The sequence below is a fragment of the Protopterus annectens genome, chromosome 9.part0, assembly GCF_019279795.1.
Source record: "Protopterus annectens isolate FY-2018-M chromosome 9.part0, PAN1.0, whole genome shotgun sequence".
NCBI lineage: Eukaryota > Metazoa > Chordata > Ceratodontiformes > Protopteridae > Protopterus > Protopterus annectens.
The window spans coordinates 1,218,762,406-1,218,785,188 of record NC_056743.1 but is presented as its reverse complement, the minus strand read 5'-3'; the positions used below and the strand labels follow the sequence as shown (position 1 = coordinate 1,218,785,188).

The window sequence follows — 22,783 nt, the reverse complement described above, 5'->3', positions numbered from 1 at the left end:
TAATTCTAACAATGTTTCTGGTTCTACCAACCTCTGCAGGACTGTCCAAATTCAGCTTCTTCTTCTTAAGTATCTGTCTCACTGCAAACATCGTATCAGTTGTGCTGCATCCTAATCTGAATTTGAACTGCTCATTTCCCATGTTACTTTCTACAACTCTGCATATTCGTTTATCAATTACCCTCTTCAGAACTTTTATGCAGTGTGACAGGTGTTTGATTCATCTGTACTGCTCACTGTGAATGTGCCCTTTGCTCTTGAACAACGGCACTAGCATGCATGTTCTTGAGTCATCTGGGATACTTCTTTCACTCCATACTGCTATGAGTACCCTCAGGAGGCATTTCTCCCCTATCTCACTTAACATCTTTATCATATCTGCTGTGATCTTATCTGAGCTTGCTGCTTTTCCTAATTTAATTTTCCTTAGTGCTGTTCTTACTTCTTCTAGGGTGGTCTCCTCCTCTTCTCTCACCATAGGTTGTGTATGGGGCAGTACAGCTTCTGTGGGGTTTTCTTCATTCAGAATCTGTCCATATTCATTAGGGATATTCACACCTCCAGGCTAGTTGCTCAGCATAATGCATCCAAGGTTATCCAAGTGTAACTAACTCTGGGTAAAACTGCAATCCAAATTGTAGCTTGCTACAGATCCCCCACCATGCCCCAGGATTCCCACTCCTCTTTTCTTGCTGTACTGGAAAATATTAGGGTTCAACCAAACACCCTAATAATGGGTGATTTCAACTACTCCACCATTAACTGGGAAAACTATTCGTGTACCAACTCCTTCATACAACGCTTTCTGGAATTCATAAACTCCAATGCCCTGGATCAACTTATTTACACCCCCACCAGGGGTAACAATATCCTAGATCTAGTAATTACCAACATGAGTGACCGGTGTTAAACACCTCAAGTCAACTCCTCATTGGTCCGATCCGACCATAAGCTAATCACCCTTGATATCCACATCCCGCCCCCACCCCCCATTAAGGAAACCACAGTAAAGAATTTCTCCAAAGCCAACTTTATGCTTCTTAAGACAGAAGTGGTGAACTTCATGACACCCATGCAGATGGGCAATAAAGTTACGACTGCTGAATCCTACACAAATGCATTCTATAAGCAATTACACGAGTGCATGGATCATGCTATCCCAAACAGAACCAAGATGCTATCCTCCAAAAAAAAGAAGCCCATCTGGTGGTCCCCTGCCATAAACAAACTGTACAACAGAAGGAAGAAATTGTTGCAAAAGAGAGTAAAATCCCGCGAGTGAAGGAGCTCCCTAGTCAGCCTCAGTAAGAAGCTGAGATCTCTTATAAGATCCTCCAAAGCTAGCTATGAAAATAAAATCGCCACTGATTCTAAGGACAACCACAAAGCATTCTATAGCTATGTCAAGAATCTCAATGGCAACACCCAGATCTGCTCTGAGTTACAGCACAACAGCACAAATATTACAGAACCAACTGATATTGCCAACATCCTGGCAGATAGGTTCAGTGCTAACTTTACCCCCCCCCCCCTGCCTAAAGGGCCCATATCTATACAGGAAGAATGCAGAGTCCCTGTAATCCCAACTACGTAGGTAAAAGTAGCACTCTCTAAAACCAAAAACACAGCATCCATGGGACCGGACAACATCTCAGGCTGCATTTTACACGAACTTCAGAATGAACTGGCTCCCTACCTAAGCACCATGTTCAATCATAGCCTCACATCAGGCTTTGTGCCCAATGAATGGCAACAGTTATCTCACTCCACAAAGGGGGAGCCACCACTGATCCCAGGAACTATCGCCCTGTTAACCTGACGAGCCTGGTCTGCAAAGCCAGGGAACGTATCATCATGGAACTCATAAACAAAGACATTGGTAACCTCCAAACTCTGGATCCCACCCAGTTTGGGTTTGTGAAAGACAGATCATGCCTCCCGAACCTGATCAACTTCTTTGAGGAAGTCACCAAAGCTGTAGATGAGGGTAAGGTGGTTCACACAGCCTATCTCAACCTTGCCAAGGCTTTCAACACCATCCCCTATTCTGGAATTATAGCTAAACTCACTAAAATATGTATAAATCCCTAGTTCACAAGATGGGTTGCCAACTGGCTCACTGACAGGACCCACACTGTAAAAGTTGCACACTCCAAATCTGACCTCAAAGCAGTGACAAGTGGAGTACCACAGGGTTCAATCCTGGGACCTCTCCTGTTTGGTATCTACTTCTCTGAAGTACAAGCTAACACAGAAGGCCTCTGGCTAATGAAGTTTGCAGATGACTGCAAACTAGGAGCCATGGTTGAGTCCCCAAATGATGTGGAAATCCTACAGAAGGGCCTCGCTGAGACAGATGCCTGGTGTCAGAGCCATGGCCTCAAGCTCAGTGCCAAAAAGTGCATTGTCATCCCCTTTGGCAAATACTCTGTACCCATGAAGTACTACATAAGCAGCAGTCTACTTAACACCGAATGAGTGATAAGAGACCTTGGGACCCAGCTGGACAGTAGTCTGTTCTTTGATAGTCACATCACCACAGTAGTCAGGAAGTCCTTCTACGTGGCACACCTCATCATAAAAAGGTTCTCATCCAGGAAAAAAAGAGGTCATTGTTCCTCTCTACCCGACACTCATTAGACCCATTATAGAGTACAACACCCCTTTTGGAATGTACCTCACAAGACATCTGCAGCAGCTGGAAAGGCCACAGAAGTACCTCACAAAGAGGATTACTGGCCTCAAACAGATGCCCTACACTGACGTCTCAAAATACTCCAGCTTTACTCCATAGCATATCGCCTACTCCGAGGTGATCTCTGCCTAACATATAAAGCTATGTCAAACCCAGATCTGTTGGACATGCTACACCTAAAGAAATCCCAATCCCTCCAAGCTACATGCTCTTGGGGACCTAAACCTTGTCACCACAATAAACAGGACATGCTTGAGGGATAGATTCCTGTCCCAGAAACTTCCCATACTCTGGAACAGGCTACCCATCTATGTCAAGCAAAGTTCTTCATTAGCACTCTTCAAGATAAATCTTGATGAGTGGATGGGAAATAGGAAATATACCCCAGGGATCACTTCTGTGTCTCTGCTCGACAGTGGCACAGGAAAATAACTTTCTTGGGTGGCATAAGCCAGGGAACCTTGGTGGCTAGGCTTACGTAGGCCCTCGGGCCAATAGCTTAGTACCTACCTATGAACCTATTAACCTAAGAAGTACTCCTTCCATCTGCATTTGGTGTCCTGTTAATGGGTTAACAGGTTGCTGCTGGCATCGGGTGTCTGACTATCTTCTTTATCTTTCTGTCTTTGCCTTGAAACCTGATAGAGTTTCTTTGTTAAATCCACTGAGACTTTCCAGAAGCTGGTAGAGTGCCTCTGATGCCTTGTTCTTCACTATTGCAGCCCATCTCTTAGCCTCTTTGTTAGCCAACAAGTATTCCTGTCTAGCCTGGTCCATCTTTTCTATCTCCCACTTTTTCCTGCACTCCTTCTGTCTTTTGATGACATCCTGGACTTCTGCATTCCACCACTAGCTTTCCTTATGTACCTTGCATCCATACCTGGCTCATTCACATGTCTGTTCTGTAGCCCTTACACATGCTGTTTTGAGGTACTGCCATTATTTTTCATCTGCACCTATTTCCTCTTCTTCTTGAGGTGCTAGAACCCTGAGTAATTCCTTGAACTGTTGTGCTTTCTCTCCAGTCAGCTTCCAAGTCTTCAGCCTGGTCTCTGTTGACGTTAGAGTCTTCTTTGACCACTGCTTACAGCTGATTGTGGCAACTAATGGTTTATGATGTTGGCTGACTGTTTTGCTGAGGATGACTTAGAAATCACTGATTCTACTCCAGTGTCCTTTTCTTATTAGGAGGAAGTCAACCTGAATTGCAAGTTGTCTACTTCTGTATGTGATCTTGGTACTGTTTCTCTTTTTGTAACCTGTGTTGGCTACCATCAATCCATTTGCCAGACAGAAGACTAGAATGACCTCTTCTTCTGTATTCCTGTTGCTCCACCCATGGGTACCCAGAGAGTCCTCATATCCTATTCTATCTGTCCAGATACGTGCATTCGGGTCACCCATTATCAACACCAATTAATTCTGTCCTGCTTTATCCTTTAATTTTTTAGCAATTTAGCAATAAACTTGCTATATTTGCCACTAATTCACCCACTCACATCCATCCCTGCACTGCAGTCAGAGAACTTAACTAGCTTGAATACCCTAATATCAAAAAACTTTCTCTCAAAAAAATCCTACATACCCATGGGAAATGCTCATCTCTGGGTTACCTCATGACATGTTACTCTACTCCCCATACATTAAAATCCTCCCGTAAATTCCTCTCACATTACAACAACCTCAACAACTCACATGGCAATGCTCTCTATTCCCCTACATTTCTAAACACTGAAACTCTCTTATGCCATCTCTCTGCAAAATTAAAACACCCAAATCACTTTAAAGCCATTTGGGACAAGTGGAGCTGTGGCGGTTCATCTACCCCTAAGTAATCCTACTATCTATGTTCTTCAAATTTCTAACCTTTAAGCTCTTACACTTTCTAACATCAGCTCCTATGTTCATTTGACTTTATTTTACTTTCCCTTGCTTCTGTTTATTACTCAGTCTTCTATTTCGTCTCCTCTCCTTTCATCAAACACTGCTGTAACTTAGCAAAATGTAGCCTTTCTCAGTACTATCAACACTTCCTTTCTTTACTTCAGCAAATATGTTTTAAATATGACTGTTCTCTACCCATAATTCCATTTACAACTTGTTCTTCACATTCATGTAGTCATGTTGTCAATCTGCCTTATCTGTAAATGTCTGAACTTTTTTACCTCAGCAAAACGTGTGTGTGTGTGTGTGTGTGTGTGTGTGTGTGTGTGTGTGTGTGTGTTTGTGTGTGTATTCATAGATATATATATATATATATATATATATATATATATATATATATATATATGTATGTATGGGCTTATGCCAGATAATCGAGTTTTCATAATCCTGAACTTCATATGGTTGAGACCATATGCTCGACTTTCTGAAAAAACATTTGTATAGAGATTGCGGTACAGTGGGAATCGGAGAATTTACCCTTTTCCCCACTGTAGTGCAATCTCGGAGCTGGTATATATAATTTGCAGGGGGTGTGTGGAGTGCAGGGGGGGGCTTGTCCCCCTGCAAAAAACAAAAGTTATGTACTCGCCATAATGATGCATCTGTGTTGTTTGTTTTCATCTTTCTTCAACCGATGGGTCTGAAATCTGAACTCAGATCTGACTTCGGCCACTTCTATAGACTTCGGCTTCATAGCTCGAGCTCCTCCCCTTACCCATAACCCTCTTCTTTAACCTGGTTTACCTCAGATTGAGTTTGCCCTCTATTCAGCCTATAATCCTTCCCATAACACAATAGTCGGTAACAATATAGTCTAGTTACAAACCATACTCCAATAAAACTATAAGGAAAGTAAGAGAAAGACTGGAGTTCATCAGAAAGGAGGCAAAATAACACTTCTCAGAACAAAGTAAGACACCAAATGTAAATTTTCCAAGTAGGAAGAGGGTTGGAGGGCAGGAGGTTGAGGAAGAATGAAAACAGACAACACAGATGCATCATTATGATGAGTACATGACTTTTGTATCTGATGTTGTCTGTTTCATCTGTTCCTCAACTGATGGGGCACAGTCCCCAGCTAGAGACATCCCAGAGTGGTCCTCAAGGAAGGCTATCCCATAGTACAGTGAAGCCAAATTCTGCCCTATTTCTGGACAAGATGTACAATTTGTAAAGATCAATAAAGGTATGAGTATTAGACCAATTTGCAGCTGCACAAATCTCCTCTATGGAGGCTCTGGACCAGAAAGCTGAGGATGCAGCCACAGATCTGGTCGACAGATTCAGTGCCAACTTTGCCCCCCCCCCAAAAAAAAAGGACCAATCACAATACCAGTAGATTGCCAGGCACCCAGTATTCTTGCTGCACAGGTTAAAACAGCACTGTCCAAGGCCAAGAATACAGCTTCTATGGGACCTGACAATATTCCTGGTTGTATTGTACATGAACTACAGAGTGAACCGGCACCTCACCTGTGTGCTCTGTTCAATCACAGCCTCACCTCAGGTCTTGTCCCTGCCGAATGGTGCACTGCTACAGTTATCCCTCTCCACAAAGGAGGATTGACTACAGACCCTGGGAACTATCGCTCCATTTGCCTGACAAGTCTGATATGCAAAGCTATGGAACGCATCATCATGGATCTAATAAACAAGGATATAGGGATTCTCCAAACTCTGGATCCCACATAGTTTGGTTTTGTGAAGGGTAGATCATGCCTGCTCAACTTGGTCAACTTCTTTGAATTAGTCACCAGAGCTGTGGATGAAGGCAAGGTGGTTCATTATCTGGCCAAGGCTTTTGATACCATTCCCCACTCAGAAATCATAGAAAAACTCACTAAGCTTGGCATCAACCTCTATATCACTAGGTGAGTTGAAAACTGGCTCACAGATAGAACCCACAGTGTGAAAGTAGCTGACTCCAAGTCAGACTGCTGATTAGTCACGAGTGGAGCCCCACAGGGTTTGGTCCTGGGTCCTCTCCTGTTTGGTATCTACTTCTCTGAAGTCCAGGCCAACACGAAGAGACTCTGGCTGACAAAGTTTGCAGATGATTGCAAGTTGGGAACTATTATTAACTCCCCAAGTGATGTTGACATCCTACAGAATGGCCTCACTGTGACCAACAACTGATGTCAGAACCATGGCCTTAAGTTCAATGCCAAAAAAATGTGTCATCATCCCCTTTGGGAAAAACCCGGTTTCTATGAATTACCACACTGATGGTAGTCCACTGAACACAGAAGACATTATAAGAGATCAGGGAACACAGGTTGACAGCAACCTCTCTTTTGATTACCACATTGTCACCATGGTCAGAAAGTCCTTCTATGTGGCACATCTCATTACTAAGTGTTTTGCATCCAGGAAGAAAGAGGGCATTGTCTCCCTCTACTCGTCCCTCATTAGGCCAATCATCGCATACAATGCCCTATTTGGCATGTACCTCACTAGACACCTGCAGCATCTGGAGAGGCCACAAAAGTTCCTCACGAAGAGGATCCTAGGCCTTAAACACTTGTCCTATACGGACAGACTCAAAAAAACTCCAACTATTCTCTGTCTCATATCGCCTACTTAGAGGCGATCTCTGCTTGACTTGCAAAGCCATGTCTGACCCAGCTCTGTTAGAAATGCTACATCTAAAGAAATCCCAGTCCCTCCACACCACATGCTCCAGAGACTTCAACCTCATTACCACATTTAACAGAACATGCTGGAGGGACAGGTTCATAACCCAGAGACTGCCCATGCTATGGAACAGACTTCCCATACATGTCAAGGAGAGCATCTTGCTGACTCTCTTCCACAGAAATCTTGATGAGTGGACGGAAAACAGAAAATTCACCCTGGGGATAACACCAATGGCTCTACTTGACAGAGGCACTAGGAACTAAGATCGGGTGGCACTATGCCAGGTTAATCCTATGGTTAGGCTTGTAAAGGCCTCAGGGCCATTAGCCTAGTATACATCTATGAACCTATGAACCTTAGGAGGTTTAGGTAATGACAATCCTTTCTTTCTATAAGCAAAAGAAATGCAATCAGTGAGTTATCTGGCCAAAGATAACTTTGAGACTGACCTTCCCAACTTGGCTTTGGAAAAGGAAACAAAGAGATGGTCTGATTTTTGAAATCTTTTTTTTTTTTCTGTGGAGGTAGAATCTAGGCTGTTGCTGAACATCCAACAAATGTAGCATGTATTCCCCTTTGTTGGAAAATTTGGAAAAAAAAACAGGAGGGTTGATGGACTGATTTATAGCTGTTTGTGAAGCCACCTTAGGTAGAAAGGAAGGATTAGTACTGAGGGAGACCCTAGCCTTGTGTGAGATCACATATGGTGTCTGGGAAGAAAGAGTCTGTAGTTCTGATACCCATCTGGCTGATATAACTGCAAACAGAAAAATAGTTTTCCAAGACAAAAACGTTAAGTCCACCTTGGCAGCTGGTGCAAAGGGGGGCTGAGCGAGAGCTTGAAGAAGTATTGTTAAATACCATGGAGGGGTAGGATCCTTAATAGGGGGGGTCACAGTAAGAAGATAACTTTGAGAAGGAATTTACATAATCTTGGTGATGCCAGGGCCAAATGCCTATCTCCTATGTGAAAATTCAAGATAGCTACAAGTTGAACCTTTATTGTGAATAACTAGCTCGGCTGTTGAAAGCAGAAACAAGAAAATCAAGGAGAGCTGGAACATGTGCTAGAAAGGGGGCTAGTTGTCTCTGGAAAGCCCAATGGGAGAATCTTTTCCGTTTGCTCTTATAATCCTTCCTAGCAGAATCCTTCTGAGAGGATGGGAGGATATGTCGAAGTGGAGAAGAAAGGCTGGACTGCCTAGCCATCACTGGATGAGGAGAAACCATGTGGTTAATTTGAGGGTCTGAATGTCCGGATGAGTCATCCCTGATGGATGAGACAGGAGATCCAGGGATGGATCTAATACCCAAGGAGAGTGTACTAGATGAGGCCACAGGAAGGGAGACCATACTTGTAGAGGCCAGAATGGGCTGTTCCAGTGAGATGGTTTCTGAAAAATTTGGCAATTAAAAGGAGTAGGAGGAAATGCATAAAGGACCCTAGGGGACCAATCATGAATCAGTGGGTCTGTTGGTGACTTCATCTCTGGGGGGATCAGGGCAAAGTACCTGCTGCACTTGGAGTTGAGAAATAAAATGAAGAGGTTACATCATGACTGAACCCATTGACAAAAAATAATTTCCTACACCACAGGGTTGAGAGACCACTCATGAGAGAGTAAGATGGACCTACTCAGTTTGTTCGCTAACACACTGGACTTCCCCAGGATATGCACTGCCAGAAGAAAGTGGCTGGAAGAGATTGCCCATTGCCATAATCTCAATGACATAAGGGGTTGAATCGGGCTTCCCTCTGCTTGTTGATGTAGCATGCTACCAACATGTTATCTGTCTGAATAACAGCCATCCCTGGTAAGAAAGAATCTTGAAATGCCTGCAACACTAATAGGACTACCCTAATTTCCAAGACACTGACATGAAGATCGCCCTCCAAATGAGACCAAGTGCCTTGGACCATCCTTCCCAAGTAATGCCCCCGACCCTGGCTGGGAGGCATCTGTAGTCACTGTGGCTTTTGGTGCGGGAAAGATAAAAGGGCATCCCTGAGAAACATCTTTTGTAGTGATCTACCAGGCTATGTGTTCCCTGCAAATCTTTGTAATCCATATTGGCATGGAAGGGGGTGTCATCTTATTGACCATTACACTGCAAGTGTTCATTGCAGTACCCTTATGTAATACCTTGCTAAAGTTACTAGAGATATGGAAGCTGCCATAGATCCAAGAAGTTGCAATACCAACTTTGCTGGTGGAGAGGGAAGAAATATGATGTGGTATGTGGACTCTGTAAAGTGTTTAGTCTTGTCTGTGGTAAGCTTGTGATCTTTGCCACCATATCAAGACAAGAACCAATGAATTCCATGACTTGAGCAGGGGAGAGCTGTGACTTGGTGTAGTTCACTGTTATGCTCAATAGAAGACACATTTGGAGCAAGTAGTTCCTGGCTTGAATCAGTAGAGGCTTGCTGAGAGCAGAGAGGAGACAGTCACTGAGATATGGAAACACCCAAATCCTAGCAGTCTCAAGTGAGCTGCGACCATCGCCATTCACTTGATGAACACCCTGGGGGCTGTGGTGAGGCCAATGGTCATGGCCCTGAACTTGTACTGACTGGCTTCCAGCTGGAAGCCTAGTTATCTCCTGAATCACTTGTCTATTTTGATGTGATAGTACGCATCAAGGAGCTCTAGCGAGCACATCCAATTGTCATTGCACAACAGTGGCAGAATGGACTGAACTATGACCATTTGGAGTTTTGGGCATTTGATAAACTGATCCAAATTGCTGATATCCAAGGATAGGTCTCAGGTTCCTATTATCTTTAAGAAAAAAAGAACCTCAAGTAAGTTCTACATCCTACCTGGTCCTGGGGGATCCATCTGTATGACTGTTTTTGCCAGCAGTTTTTCTGTTTCTGCAGCTTCTACTCTCCTCTGACTGGGAACGTTGGGAATTTTTCTGGGCTGACTAAGAGGCTGAAAAGAAAAGGATATATAATAACCTCTGGATATAATCCTCCGCACCCAAATATGTTTGGTGATGGCTATCCAGGTTTCTGGGTGCAGTGATAAGCACCCCCCCCCCCGCCGACTGCCACCAGACTGCAGCAGTCGGGCAACCTTTCAGGGGCACTGGAAAGGCTTCTCAGAGAAAGTCTTTCTGAAAACCTGTTGTTGCAGGTCTCCTCTGCAACGTGGGCAATGTCTACCACTAGCGTTAGAGGGGAACATGTCCCCATAGGAATTCTGGGAAGACTCTTTCAACTTACATAACCACATCTTCCTACTCCCCTCTCTGGTTCTATGAAAAAGGTCCTTTGAGAGGTTCAGAAATGTATCCCTATGGCAGATAATGTCTTCCCATCTTGTTCACTCCTAGATAGGGCTTCTTTCACCTTGGGGCTGAGTAAGGTGGATCCATCAAAGGGAGCATTGAAGAATAACGACTTGAAAGGCTCAGCAAAATCACAAAGGCGCATGCAGGTGCCATCTCACAGCAATTCCTGAGCCTGGGGCTTTTGAAGCTCTCCTTGAGGTGTGAGAAATCAGCCTCATAGAGGCATTTGACAAGGACTGTAGTGTGGCCAGATGCAAAGAAATTATCTTCTTGTCCTCTGCAGACATGGATCAGGAGAAGGCAATTGAAAACTCCTTGAGCAAGTCCCTCTTAAATCTCATAACATGTGCAGAGTAGTTCAGCAACCTGAGGATGAAGGTTGCTGATGCATAAACAGACTGCCCAAATCTGTCCAAAGCCCTGGACTGTATGTTCAAGGGATGGACAGAAGAACTCTGTTTAGCATGTTCTTTCTTGGTGGCTGCTGCTATCACCATTGCATCTTCTAGGGGACCTTTGCTCCAATGGACCTGAGCCTTTGGCACCAAAAGGCACTTATCTGGCCTCTTAGCACTAGGCTCTGTGACATCTGGATACTTTCAAGCCTGGCAGGAGGTGAGGTCCACCATCTCATCTCAATAGTACACATCACGGAGATCTATCGAATACATCCAATTGTCATTGAGCAGCAGTGGCAGCATGGACTGAACCATGATGATTTGGAGTTTTGAGTGTTTGATAAACTGATCCAAATTGCTGAGATCCAAGATAGGTCTCAGATTCCCATTTTTCTTTGACAAAAAAAAAGAACCTCAAGTAAATTATGAATTCTACCTGGTCTTGGGGGAACCATCTGAATGAATAATTTTGCCAGCAATTTTTTTATTTCTGTAACTGCTACTCTCTTCTGACTGGGTGGAATGTTGGGAATTTTTGTGGGCTGACTAAGAGGCTTAAGGGGAAAAGGGTATATAGTAACCTATGGATATGATCCTCTGCACCCAAATACCTTTAGTAATGGTATTCAGGCTTCTGGGTGTAGGGATAAGCACCCCATGACTGCCCCCAGAGTGCAGCAGTTAGGCAGCCATTCAGGAGCACTGGAAGGGCTTCTCAGAGACAGGACCTCTGAAGAACTGTTGTTGTGGGCCTCCTATGCCCTATGGGCAATGTCTACTGCTAGATTCCCCCTCCACGCCACATGGGGACCTGTTCTCATAGGAATCCTGGGAAGACCCTTGCAACTTACAAAACCACATCTTCCTACCCCTGTTCTGGTTAGTTCTGAGAAAAAGTTCTTTGAGGGGTAGAGAAATGGATCCCTATGACAGATAATGTCTTCCCATTCTGTTCACTCCTAAACAGGGTTTCTTTCACCTTGGGGCTGAATAAGGTGGATCCATCAAAGGGGGCATTGACGTTTGCTGACTTCAAAGGTTCAACAAAATCACAAAGGCACATGCAGGTGCTGTCTCACAGCAATCCCTGAACCTGCAGCTCTTGAAGATCTCCCAGAGGCATGAGAAATCAGCCTCATAGAGGCATTCAACAGGGACTGTAGGTTGCCCAGTTGCAAAGAAATTATCTTTTTGTCCCCTGCATACATGCACCCTGAGAGGGCAATGGAAAACTCCTTGATCAAGTCCCTCTGAAATATCATAACATGTGCAAAGTAGTTCAGCAACATGAGGGTGAAGGTCACAAATGCATAAACCGACTTCCCAAGTCTGTCCAATGCCTTGGACTCTCCGTTCAGAGGATGGATAGAAGAACTCTGTCCAGCAAGTTCTTTCTTGGTGGCTGCTGCTACCACCATAGCATCTACTGTGGGACCCTTGCTCCAATGAACCTGATCCTTTAGCATAACAAGTCACTTATCTGGCTTCATGGGGACATCCAAATCTTTTCAAGCCTGTTGGAAGATGAGGTCCACCATCTCATCTGCAAGTGGGACTACCCAGTATGTAGCTGAGCTGGCCCCAAAAGCCTCGAGAAACACTGACTCCTTCTGGGAGGGGTGTAGAAAGATCAACCATCTTTCTATCTCAAAAGTTTGAGTATTTCACTGGAAATATCCTCAAAAAGTGATTTGGGGACCACTCTCCATCATCAAAGTCCACGTCTTCCTCAAGGATTCCAGTGAGGAACCTAAGTGTCTGCTTTTGCACATACACTTCTGAGGGGGTTCCCTGGTGGGATGCTCCAGGGAGGACTCAGAATTGTGAGCTGAGTCCTGAATGAGGACAGTCACCAGGCTTGAACAGGTTGGCTGCCCTAATAGGAAAGGATGAAAAGACTCAGGCACCAAGGGAGACAATTGTGGAGGGAGTTGACCAAGGGGGACAAGGATGCCTTGTCCACAAAGGCAGAAAACACTCTCTCCACTACCTCAAGGGCAGAAGTCATGGAAGAAGCAAGGATCACCCTAGTAGGAGTGAAGACATCTGCCCAGGACAGCTCAGAGCATCACTATGATCCTGCTTTGACTTAGAGGCTGAAGCCAAGCTGTCCAGCATCAAGACTCTGAGAGGAAGGGATAGCTATGAGGAGCATCAGAGTTGAACCCAACCCCTGGATCCAGTGCCAATGCTACAGCTCTAAGATCCCTCCAGCTCTGACAGTGTTGGCACTGACTGGATCAGAGATGTAGTCAGAGTCAATGAAGGTCAAGCCTTCAGATCTAACACAGAAAAACATGTAGGTTTCAGGTCCAATGTCTCCAAAACCACATATTGGATCAAAGTAGGATTCAAAAGTTAGGTTTGGGCTGGTGGTAGGCTCATGGGTCTAATGGAAGATGAAGCTGTTAAGACTCCTAACTGAACCTGGATCATGACAAACTTCCTTATCATGCTGTCCATATCTGCTTCAGTTCAGCTTCTAGTTGATCTGAATCATAAGAAGGTTGATGGTGGCCTGGAAGCCCTTCAAGGGGTCTCCTGTAAGATGGGAGAATGGATCATAGAAAGTATAGGCTTCAAAATGTAACTTGAGGAGTGGTGGACCAGATACTTAGATTTTGGTCTTGTCAGATCAGAAGTGCCAGAGACTCTGATGGCTTGGAAATGTTTTTGGGCACAGCTGAACCTGAAAGAGAGGACAGAAAATAATCAAGGGATAGCTTCCTAGACTTCTTGCCTTTAACAGATGAATCACCCGTAGTTTTTTCGGAAGATTTCTTAGAAGGAGGTGGAGCTCCAGCTGAAGTAGTAGAAGGGAGCAAGCCTTTCAAAACCAGTTTGTAACATCACTCAACAAGCACCCTATGATTAAATCCCACACAGATCTCACATTCCACATAGAGATGTGCCAATACAAGGCAATGGATACATTCCTGGTGGGCATCCAAATTGGGGATATTGTACTCTCATATAGAACAATTTTTTAAATCTATTAGGCTTATCAGCCATGTCAAGAACAGAAAGACAGCAACAAGGAAGCCAAAATGGATAGTAAAAATGCCAGCAATGGCACAAAAAGGAAGGGTATACCAACAATGGCACAAAAAGGAAGGGTATACCAACAATGGCACAAGAGGTGTACCCACAACAGGTAGCAACAGTCAGCAAGAAGGGAGAGACTTGGCAGGAAATCAAGCAAGGCACAATGCCTATATAAGAGTCAGAAACAATGTAGAACTAAACTTTTTTAATATATGAACAAAAGAAAATAAAAAAGGCAGGCAGGAAAATAACATAAAAGCCTATAAGAGCAAAGTCAAAACCAAAAAAAAAATAAATAAATAAAAAAATCCTACTTATCTGAATATAAACACCTGAGCTATGGTAGATCGCATCCTAACACTAGCGGCTAATGAGATCTGAGGTAATTCAGGCTAAAGAGGAAGATCATGGATAAGGGGAAGAGCTTGTGCTATGGTGCCAAAGTCTGCAGAAGTGGCCAAAGTCGGATCCGAGGTCCAGTTGAACATGCCTGGTCAACAAATGCAAATGAATAAACAAGCAAACAAATAAGCGAAACACACAATTTTTGGTGTAGGACTGTAGAAAGATTAACATAGATATGTAGGGAACTAATACTTTGTGGTGACATGGTTTCTCTTAAGGTTGGGAGATTGGCTCTCTGTGCAGCTGTATTTTTTGTATGCATTGCCATAAAAGAAAGGAAGCCACTGAGGAGCATCAGAGTCGAACCTAAAGTCCTGGTCCTGGTTAAAGCTTGCAGATTTGGTGTTGATGAGTTTAATACTTTTGTGGTGAAATAATCTGTCCATTTATAATTATCAGTCTGATTTTTAGGGAAATTAGCCTATCAGATTTTTTTCACTCGTAATATTATTTTCAAATTATTGTAAAACAAGAGAAAAAAACAAAAAAAAAAATCTGCAGTACAGCAGTTCTGTATTTTTATAGTTTGCAATCCACACTTCATAATGTCGTACCTGTCAGTGGAAAAACTGGCTCCCTAAAACAACAAGCAGTGACATCTTTAAAATGCAAATACCGGGATTTGAGAAAATGAATGAATGTATTTTTTATGTGTTGCCTGATAGTATCACAAAGTGATTTAAGCAACAAGAAGTAACCATAACTTGGATACCCATAGTTTCCTGTTGAATACTCTGATTTTTAAGAAACTCAGTGAAGAATACGGCTTCTTGTGGGTTATCGATGAGAGTGGGTAGGTTTGTCAAATGGGGTTACTTAATTAATAAAACTAATATGCTGGGTGGGCTAGTATTATTGCACAGGGTAAGCACAACCACAACCATCCAGCGCTGGTGCAGTGACAACAGGCATTCAACACAACTACAGCAATGTCATTTACTGGCAATACATAACATGTGGTAGTCGTGTTCTAGAATTCCAGTTTATGTGCTATTTCTTCTGGTTGACTAAACCAACTGAGAATTTACTAGCAAACTATACTAATTGTCAACACTCAACTTGAGCTTGTTAATATATAAATATATATATATATATATATATATATATATATATATATATATATATTTTTTTTTTTTACTTTTATTTTTCAAACTAAAATGTATTAGTGATACATTTAAACATCTAGTTAATTGTGTGATTAACCTGATGTAATCATCCTGCTAAATTATATATTTCAGACACTGAGAAATATAATGAAGTAACTGAATAAATCCACAATAAAACCCTCATATTGAAATTTCTGTTTTATTTTTTTATCCTATCATCTTATTTTGCCTGCATAAACCGTTATACTTTGGTGCTTATTTCTTAGCAAGGAGCTTTAAAAATATGACATTTTTCACTCATGCAGTGATTGCTTTTTATCTGTCTGCCTTAGGATTCTAACCTCTTAACTTGTTGCATGTTCAAGTTCCACCACGTCAAACATTATGTAGAAAGTATACCATCTAGGAACCAGTGGTCTGCTGAAATTACCAAAATGTACTGTCTAGATGAGAATCCAACTACAGTATTATTACTTGTCTAATGGATAATAGTGAAGGGTAACTATTTTATTTATGTTTGTGTTGTAAATATTTTGATAATTTTCACACAGTGCTTTATTTATTTATTCATTCAGTTGTTAACCATTTATTTATTCATTCATTCATTTGTTAAACGGGTAACTCTTTTCAGTGATGATCTTGGCCAAGATGCAGTCACAGTGCATACAAGTCACAAATAAAACAGGGCAGTATGTCACAAATACTGTGCTAGTATAACAATAAAAACAACAGAAATTACAACAGACATCTACAAAAAGCAATTAAAATTAAGTAAAAATAAAACAGTCATGTTTATATAATCAGAATTCCAAAACAAGCAGATTGACTATTAGAGGTAAGTTCTGGGAGGAGCATTAACAATCTGTTAGAATGGGGATGGTACTGGCAACGATTTTTGTAATGCATGAGTACTAAGTATTAATACAGACTCTACATCCTGTTTTACCACCCACCTCCAAGTCATGCCACAGAGACCATATTTCTACATATGCTGCTTTGTCAGGCCATATCATATTTCTACCTCTGCCACCCATCACCCTACTGCACCCTAATGCAACTCTACTTGTGCTCCACAAGACCATATTTGGTACTGCTAAATGCCTGTTTATCCGTGGCTTTGCCGGATGTAGCTGTGCAGTGCTGTTAGTGTAACTTTGCCTTCCAGGTAGTGGCAAATACCACTAGAGTGTTCCTTCTGCAGATTCCTCCAGCCTCTGCTGAAGGATCTACAATGTAATAATGACTCCCTTCACCTGCCCACCAAGGAAGGACAGATGCCACTAAATACTGGTCCCTCTGTCCCTTTACCCAGCTTCTGACAAGTCACAAGAATGCACTTCACAACGACTGCAATCACGGGACAACTTTTCCTATCCTCTTTTTTTAATGGAATGGTGATCTTTTCCATGTTGTGATGGTTGATGAAAGCTTAGAATTCTCATGAAAAATAAAGAAATGTTCCATGTACAAAAAGAAGTACTTCATGAAGTAAAAGTATTGCAAGCTTCAGTTCCACTTCAGACTGTGAAACCCCAGCATTTGTTGGCTTTTACACATTCCCAACAAACGTCTATCCTCACCTCACAATGTCCACAGCTCCAGCACGCACTTTGGGATCACTTCCCATGATGGAGACACTAGCAGCGAAGGATCCATCAATGCTGAATACCACACACTCCGTGCCTGGGGATACAACCGTGAGACTGCATTCTGAGTAAGTATGGTCCCCTCTGTGAATACAGAGAAAGCAAATTTCAGTTACTGCCACAGAATCTGTGCATGTGAAATGACAGTGGGTATCAGAAGGTCACTAATAGGTAATAAACATGGCCTTTGAATCACTTACCTTCAAGCCACAAAAATCAGAATAAAAATACTACAAATGCCATAATAAAAAGAAAAAGAGCAATAAACCAACAAAGGTGAATACTGCAAAAATTTCACCATGCAATGTACAAACAGGAAAGGTGGCAAACCAACAGGATGGGGTACACTAGTATCTAATCAGAGTCTGACTAGCTTTACTGGGACAGTATACATGCAGAGAGTATGTACATTCATTGAATATTGCTCACTGAACTTTACCCTTGGTGATGTCAACCGAGAGAGTATGTGCAGGTGTGTCCATTGATTTCAATGAGCACATCATGGTACATGTGCGGGGCAGGATCCCATCTGCTAAAGTTTAATGACATACCCCAAACTAGTTCTCAAGTGACGTTAGCAAAAGTTTACATTAAATTAAGTAGATGGATACTTAATAAAAAGTTAGCAAACTTTTTATTAAGAAATCACCCACATAATTTTAGCCAGCTGGATTAGAAAATACTTGTGCCACTTAAATTACAAAGTGCCACAGTTGTATTAAAACTGAGATGGTGCACTTTAAGGAAACTTGCCTAAAAATTGTTATCATGCTATAAGCAGCTATAGGTATTGCTCAGAAGTATAGAAAAAAGGCTTTATAGAGATGTGAATAATTTAATCAGGCATATTCATTCGTTTTTTTTAACCTGATAAGTTTTCTTGTCCACATAGACCCTTTGCAACCAAATGCAGTAAACTCCAGCACAACATCAAAAACCAAGATGAGAGCTTGAGAGCCACAGAAGTTACAATGATATATGGAGATATATATTATGTATGCCTTGACTGAGGTCACTTACTTTTTTTTTTTTGCTGCTTAATGTCTCTACTACCTTTACTCATTTGGTCCCATACCTCTCAGCCTCTTAGAGCAGAAAACTGGACAAAGTCATAAATAATGGAGGGACAAAGATCCAAAAATAAGACATTTTTAAATATTGTTGTTACAAGCTTAGAAAGTAGATAGAATAGCAGGTTTTGCATTAGCATGAATTTTTTGAAGGGTATGAAGTCTGAAACTCAAAAGTTTGTCATTATTTTTTTACTTCAGTCTTTAGTAATTTGCAAGAAAAACACAATTTTATTAAAAATGGACCAAACATATGAGGCAAAAATCTGGACAGTTGAGAAGTACAGTATGTTTGGTCCATTTGTTCTACTTGAAGTACAGGCCAGACACTCCAGACTAGACAAGAGTTCTATAACCCATTTATTCCTGTCTGGGGTGTCTAATTAACAAATTCATTCCCTTTATGGAAAAAGGTGGTTGGTAGGGAGCAAGCCTACTACAGCTCTTTCATGATCCATTACATGCTGCCTTTCATGGAAAGTGTGCCTCCTCATTCGGTGCATTTGTAAAAGTACAACATGTGCTTGACAGGCCCCTTTCTCCATGGGTATAACCCCTTGGTATCACACAAGTGGCAAGCGAGAGTCAGTCAGAAATAAATGCCAATACTGTATTTGCAGTCATGGCTAAAGTGCTGAAGTGTGGCAGGTGTAACAAACCACTTGTTACATGTGTATCAAATAGCTCACTGCAGTTTCATCACAGAAGAAGCCTTTACTTTCTGGTCCTTCAGTTTGACAAGACCTTTTTTTTTGCTCTTCAACATTGAGAATGGCTGGGTCCATGTGTGTGGGCAGGTGGGGGGGGGGGGTTCTAAGTGGTCAGGAAAATCTGGACAGCAGTTTTCTACACAGAAGTACATAAATAACATCTAGGAGATCTCAGCCTGGTAAAATGAAAAATAATTATACAAGTCAAGCTTATCCTTTAGATGACCAGAATGATGCCACTGTGCTCTGAAGTCAACTCGGTCCTCCTCAGCTCACAATGTGCAAGGTCAAACCATAGCTCTTGTGACCTGAAATAAACCAGGTGAATAAGACTAGCAGCAAAGATGGGAAGAGTCATGTTTTGAATGTCATGTGACACAACAGTGCAATTCAAAATGTCAAGCAACAAAACTGAAAAAAGAAAGCAAAAAAAAAAAAAGGCAAAACAAAAAAATAAACAAAAACATATTTTTTGCAAAGGGGATCAAGGTCCCAACACCCCCTGCTAATTATCTATATATCTATATCTATAGTTATCTATCTATATATCTATAGCTATATCTATAGATACATTTATAGATACATATATGTGTACTATCTATATCTATCTATCAATATATATATATATATACATATATATATATATATATATATATATATATATATATATATATATATATATAGGTCTACTTGAAATAATCAAAAACCCACATACCCGAAAATGAGAAGACCAGGACAACAACACTGAGTCTTCACTTAAATGACTTCTCACATAACCAACAATTTACCCAGGGAAAGGAGACAATCAGCGAAAATTTGGAAGTTTGTCCTTTTCCCCACTATAGTGCAATCTCAGAGATGGTATAATTAGTTAGGGAATGTGGAGGGGACGAAGACCCCCACTTGTGTGAGTTCGGAATGCTTTGGTGGTGTTTTTTGTGCATGTTGGCCGACTGCCTGCATTCCTTCCCTGGGTAAATAGTTAAGTGAGGTGTCATTTAAATGCAGATTTGGTGTTGTCTTCTCAGTCTTTTCATTTCGGCTATGGGAGGTTTTGATTATTTAAGCAGACCCATATATATATATATATATATATATATATATATATATATATATATATATATATGTATATATATACATAACCAGCCACACAGGATCAAAGTTACAAATGCAACTTAAACATTTTTTTGCAAGCCCCCTGCACCCTTCATGCCCCACTGCTAATTACACACACACACACACACACACACACACACACACACACACACACACACACACACACACACACACTTTTTAGATCACCCTACAATGGGGAAAGATTCAATTCCCTTATTCTAGTTGGTTTCCTGTACAACTTGCATACTGCAGCATTTTTGGATTTGACATTTTGGATGTCGGTGTTTTGTCACTTCACGTTCATAATGTTTGAGGAAATGGCATGCTCCAGTTCGAATAATCTAATGGTAATTTGCCAGCAGAAAAGATGGAATTTCCTTTGCCTTGTGCAGGTCATATAAAACAGCCTTTTTACAACTAGCTTGTTCAAAATCGACACAGTAATGAAATCAGTTATACAAGCCGTGACATTATCATACTGTATTACTCAAGATGTTAAGATGTTAAAAAGATTGTAACAGTTATGAAAAGGCTCAGTCTTGCAGTTCTTAGAATGTGTAATTGCAAAATTGTACTTTTTAACTGGGTCTTCATCAAACACAAATGGTTGAAAGGCAAAAATATTTGTCCACAAAAGATCGAATGGCAACACTAAACCAATATTTTTCAAGGAGGGACAAGTCCCTCTGTTACTTATATATATCAACTCCGAGACTGCAGTACAATGGGGAAAGTACTAATTCCCTGATCCCCTCTGTACAGCAATCTTCTCATGAGAAAGCTGGCACAGTTCGACAAACTGATTTTCTATCAGTGGTTTCTCACCTGTCGAAAGGCAACTTTGATGGAAAGAAATGGTCTATATAAATGTATATACATATATATATATACATACACACACACACACACACACACACACACACACACACATATATATATATATATATATACATGTGTGTGTGTATATACACTATAAACCTATAAACTAACACATTTTATGGTTTACACAGGATGGCAAGCCTCCCCGCAGCCTGTACTTAATTATTCCCACATTGAGGTCACTCCAGCTTAGAAATGTGGCAATAAATGCTTTACTCATAATGGAACATGCCCTTATTCTGAGACAGTGTCATTTCAGACTGAGAAAAGCTAAGCAGAGAAAGGTGTAAGTGAGCAACCACCAGCTCAGGGAAGGTATGCTTCCTGCATATTTATTAATCTCACTAACATGTTAGTACCATAAACATTTGAATTTTATTTTTTAACTAATTTGATCAACAGAAGTTCCTGGACAGTTTTAGTAATTTTGAATTTTCAAGTAAATTATAGAGGAAAACATACTTTCAAAAACAGACTGCAACCTACACGCATGTGTGCACAGGCACACACACACACACACACACACACACACACACACACACACACACACACACACACACACACACACACACACACACACACACAAACACGGATAAACTATTTCTGCAGTATTTTTTTTCTTCATGGTCTTTTATCACAGATATCAAGCAAACACAGTCCACAATCATCCCAGTGGCTCCCTCTTCCTGCATCTAAAGGGCCTTCTTATTCTCCAGTGAAAGAGAGACAGGTTTCATTAGCCAGGGTGATATCCCTTCAGCCCACTTATTCTGTGACCAGTAAACTCAATTAGCCCATTAATTCCATTTTTGGAGACAATAGTAGGGTCTTAGGGAGTGGGCCAATCATCCATAATCCCTCTACTGGTGGCTGGATGCTCTTTGATTGTTCCTTTTCCAGGAGGTAGAAGTGTGTTACCACATATATCAAATCTCCTGGCTGCACACCTGATCAGTGTTGGCATGCTAGGCTCACTGTTGTTGGTGATACACCCTCACTCTCTCAGGTGTCACCAGTGTAGTGATCTGAGCTTCCTCCCTCCTTTCAGAATGGGCAAGCTCATGACAGGCATTCACTCACATCCCCCCACCTGACCCTCCAGAGCCCATGTCGTTAGTTGAATACAGGACCTCTGGGATGCACTCAGGAATTTCTCTCTCTATGTATGGGACCAGGTCCTTCCATCCACCCTTATTTTAAACAGCAGACAAGGCAGCAGATCTACAAAAACAAAGAAACCAACCAGACAAGCCTCATCTGCAATGCTAAAGATGCAGCATGGCATTTGCAGAAGGTTAGTGTTAAAGCTACTTGTTCTACTTTTTCCTGAAACCACATATAGTTTTCCTAAATTAATACTAGATTACTCTTCCATACCTAGTTTAAGTAGTTCTACTGCTAGTAGCTACAACACAGAACCCCTCATTACAGCTCATTTTATGCATAATTATGAAATGGAATTCATTAAAAACAACGGTAATTTATTTTTCAGGGGGGCACTTCATGGCTACATCACCCTGGAAAAAGGGAATGCTCTTTTTATAACGTGGTTAGATATGCTATATAATTTTACACTTTCTAATTGTAAGGGAGAACCATTCATGCTGGTTAGTTTGATCCTTCCATCTGATCTCAGTGTGTCTGAATGTTAAGGCACTGTTTGAGAATTTCTCTTCAGAATCCTTACAGCAGGGTATATTTACTTGTTTATTGTTTGATTTGTTAATAAAGTAAATTAACCTTTACAGTGCAGACCATTTTCAGTTTTTGACTCATTAGAAACAAAACAGTTTAGGAATTTTTTTATGATAAAATATTTAGTGCTTATCAAA

The 22,783-nt window shown here is 41.5% G+C and overlaps 1 protein-coding gene across 1 annotated transcript in view; it reads right to left on the bottom strand.

The window, feature by feature from the left end:
• Window positions 1-22,783, bottom strand: part of PITPNM1 (phosphatidylinositol transfer protein membrane associated 1) — a 1,523,951-nt gene that overhangs the window by 117,417 nt on the left and 1,383,751 nt on the right. The window contains exon 21 of the mRNA XM_044084149.1: window positions 17,111-17,260. Coding sequence (XP_043940084.1) covers window positions 17,111-17,260 — 150 coding nt within the window. The remainder of the gene's footprint in view (window positions 1-17,110; window positions 17,261-22,783) is intronic.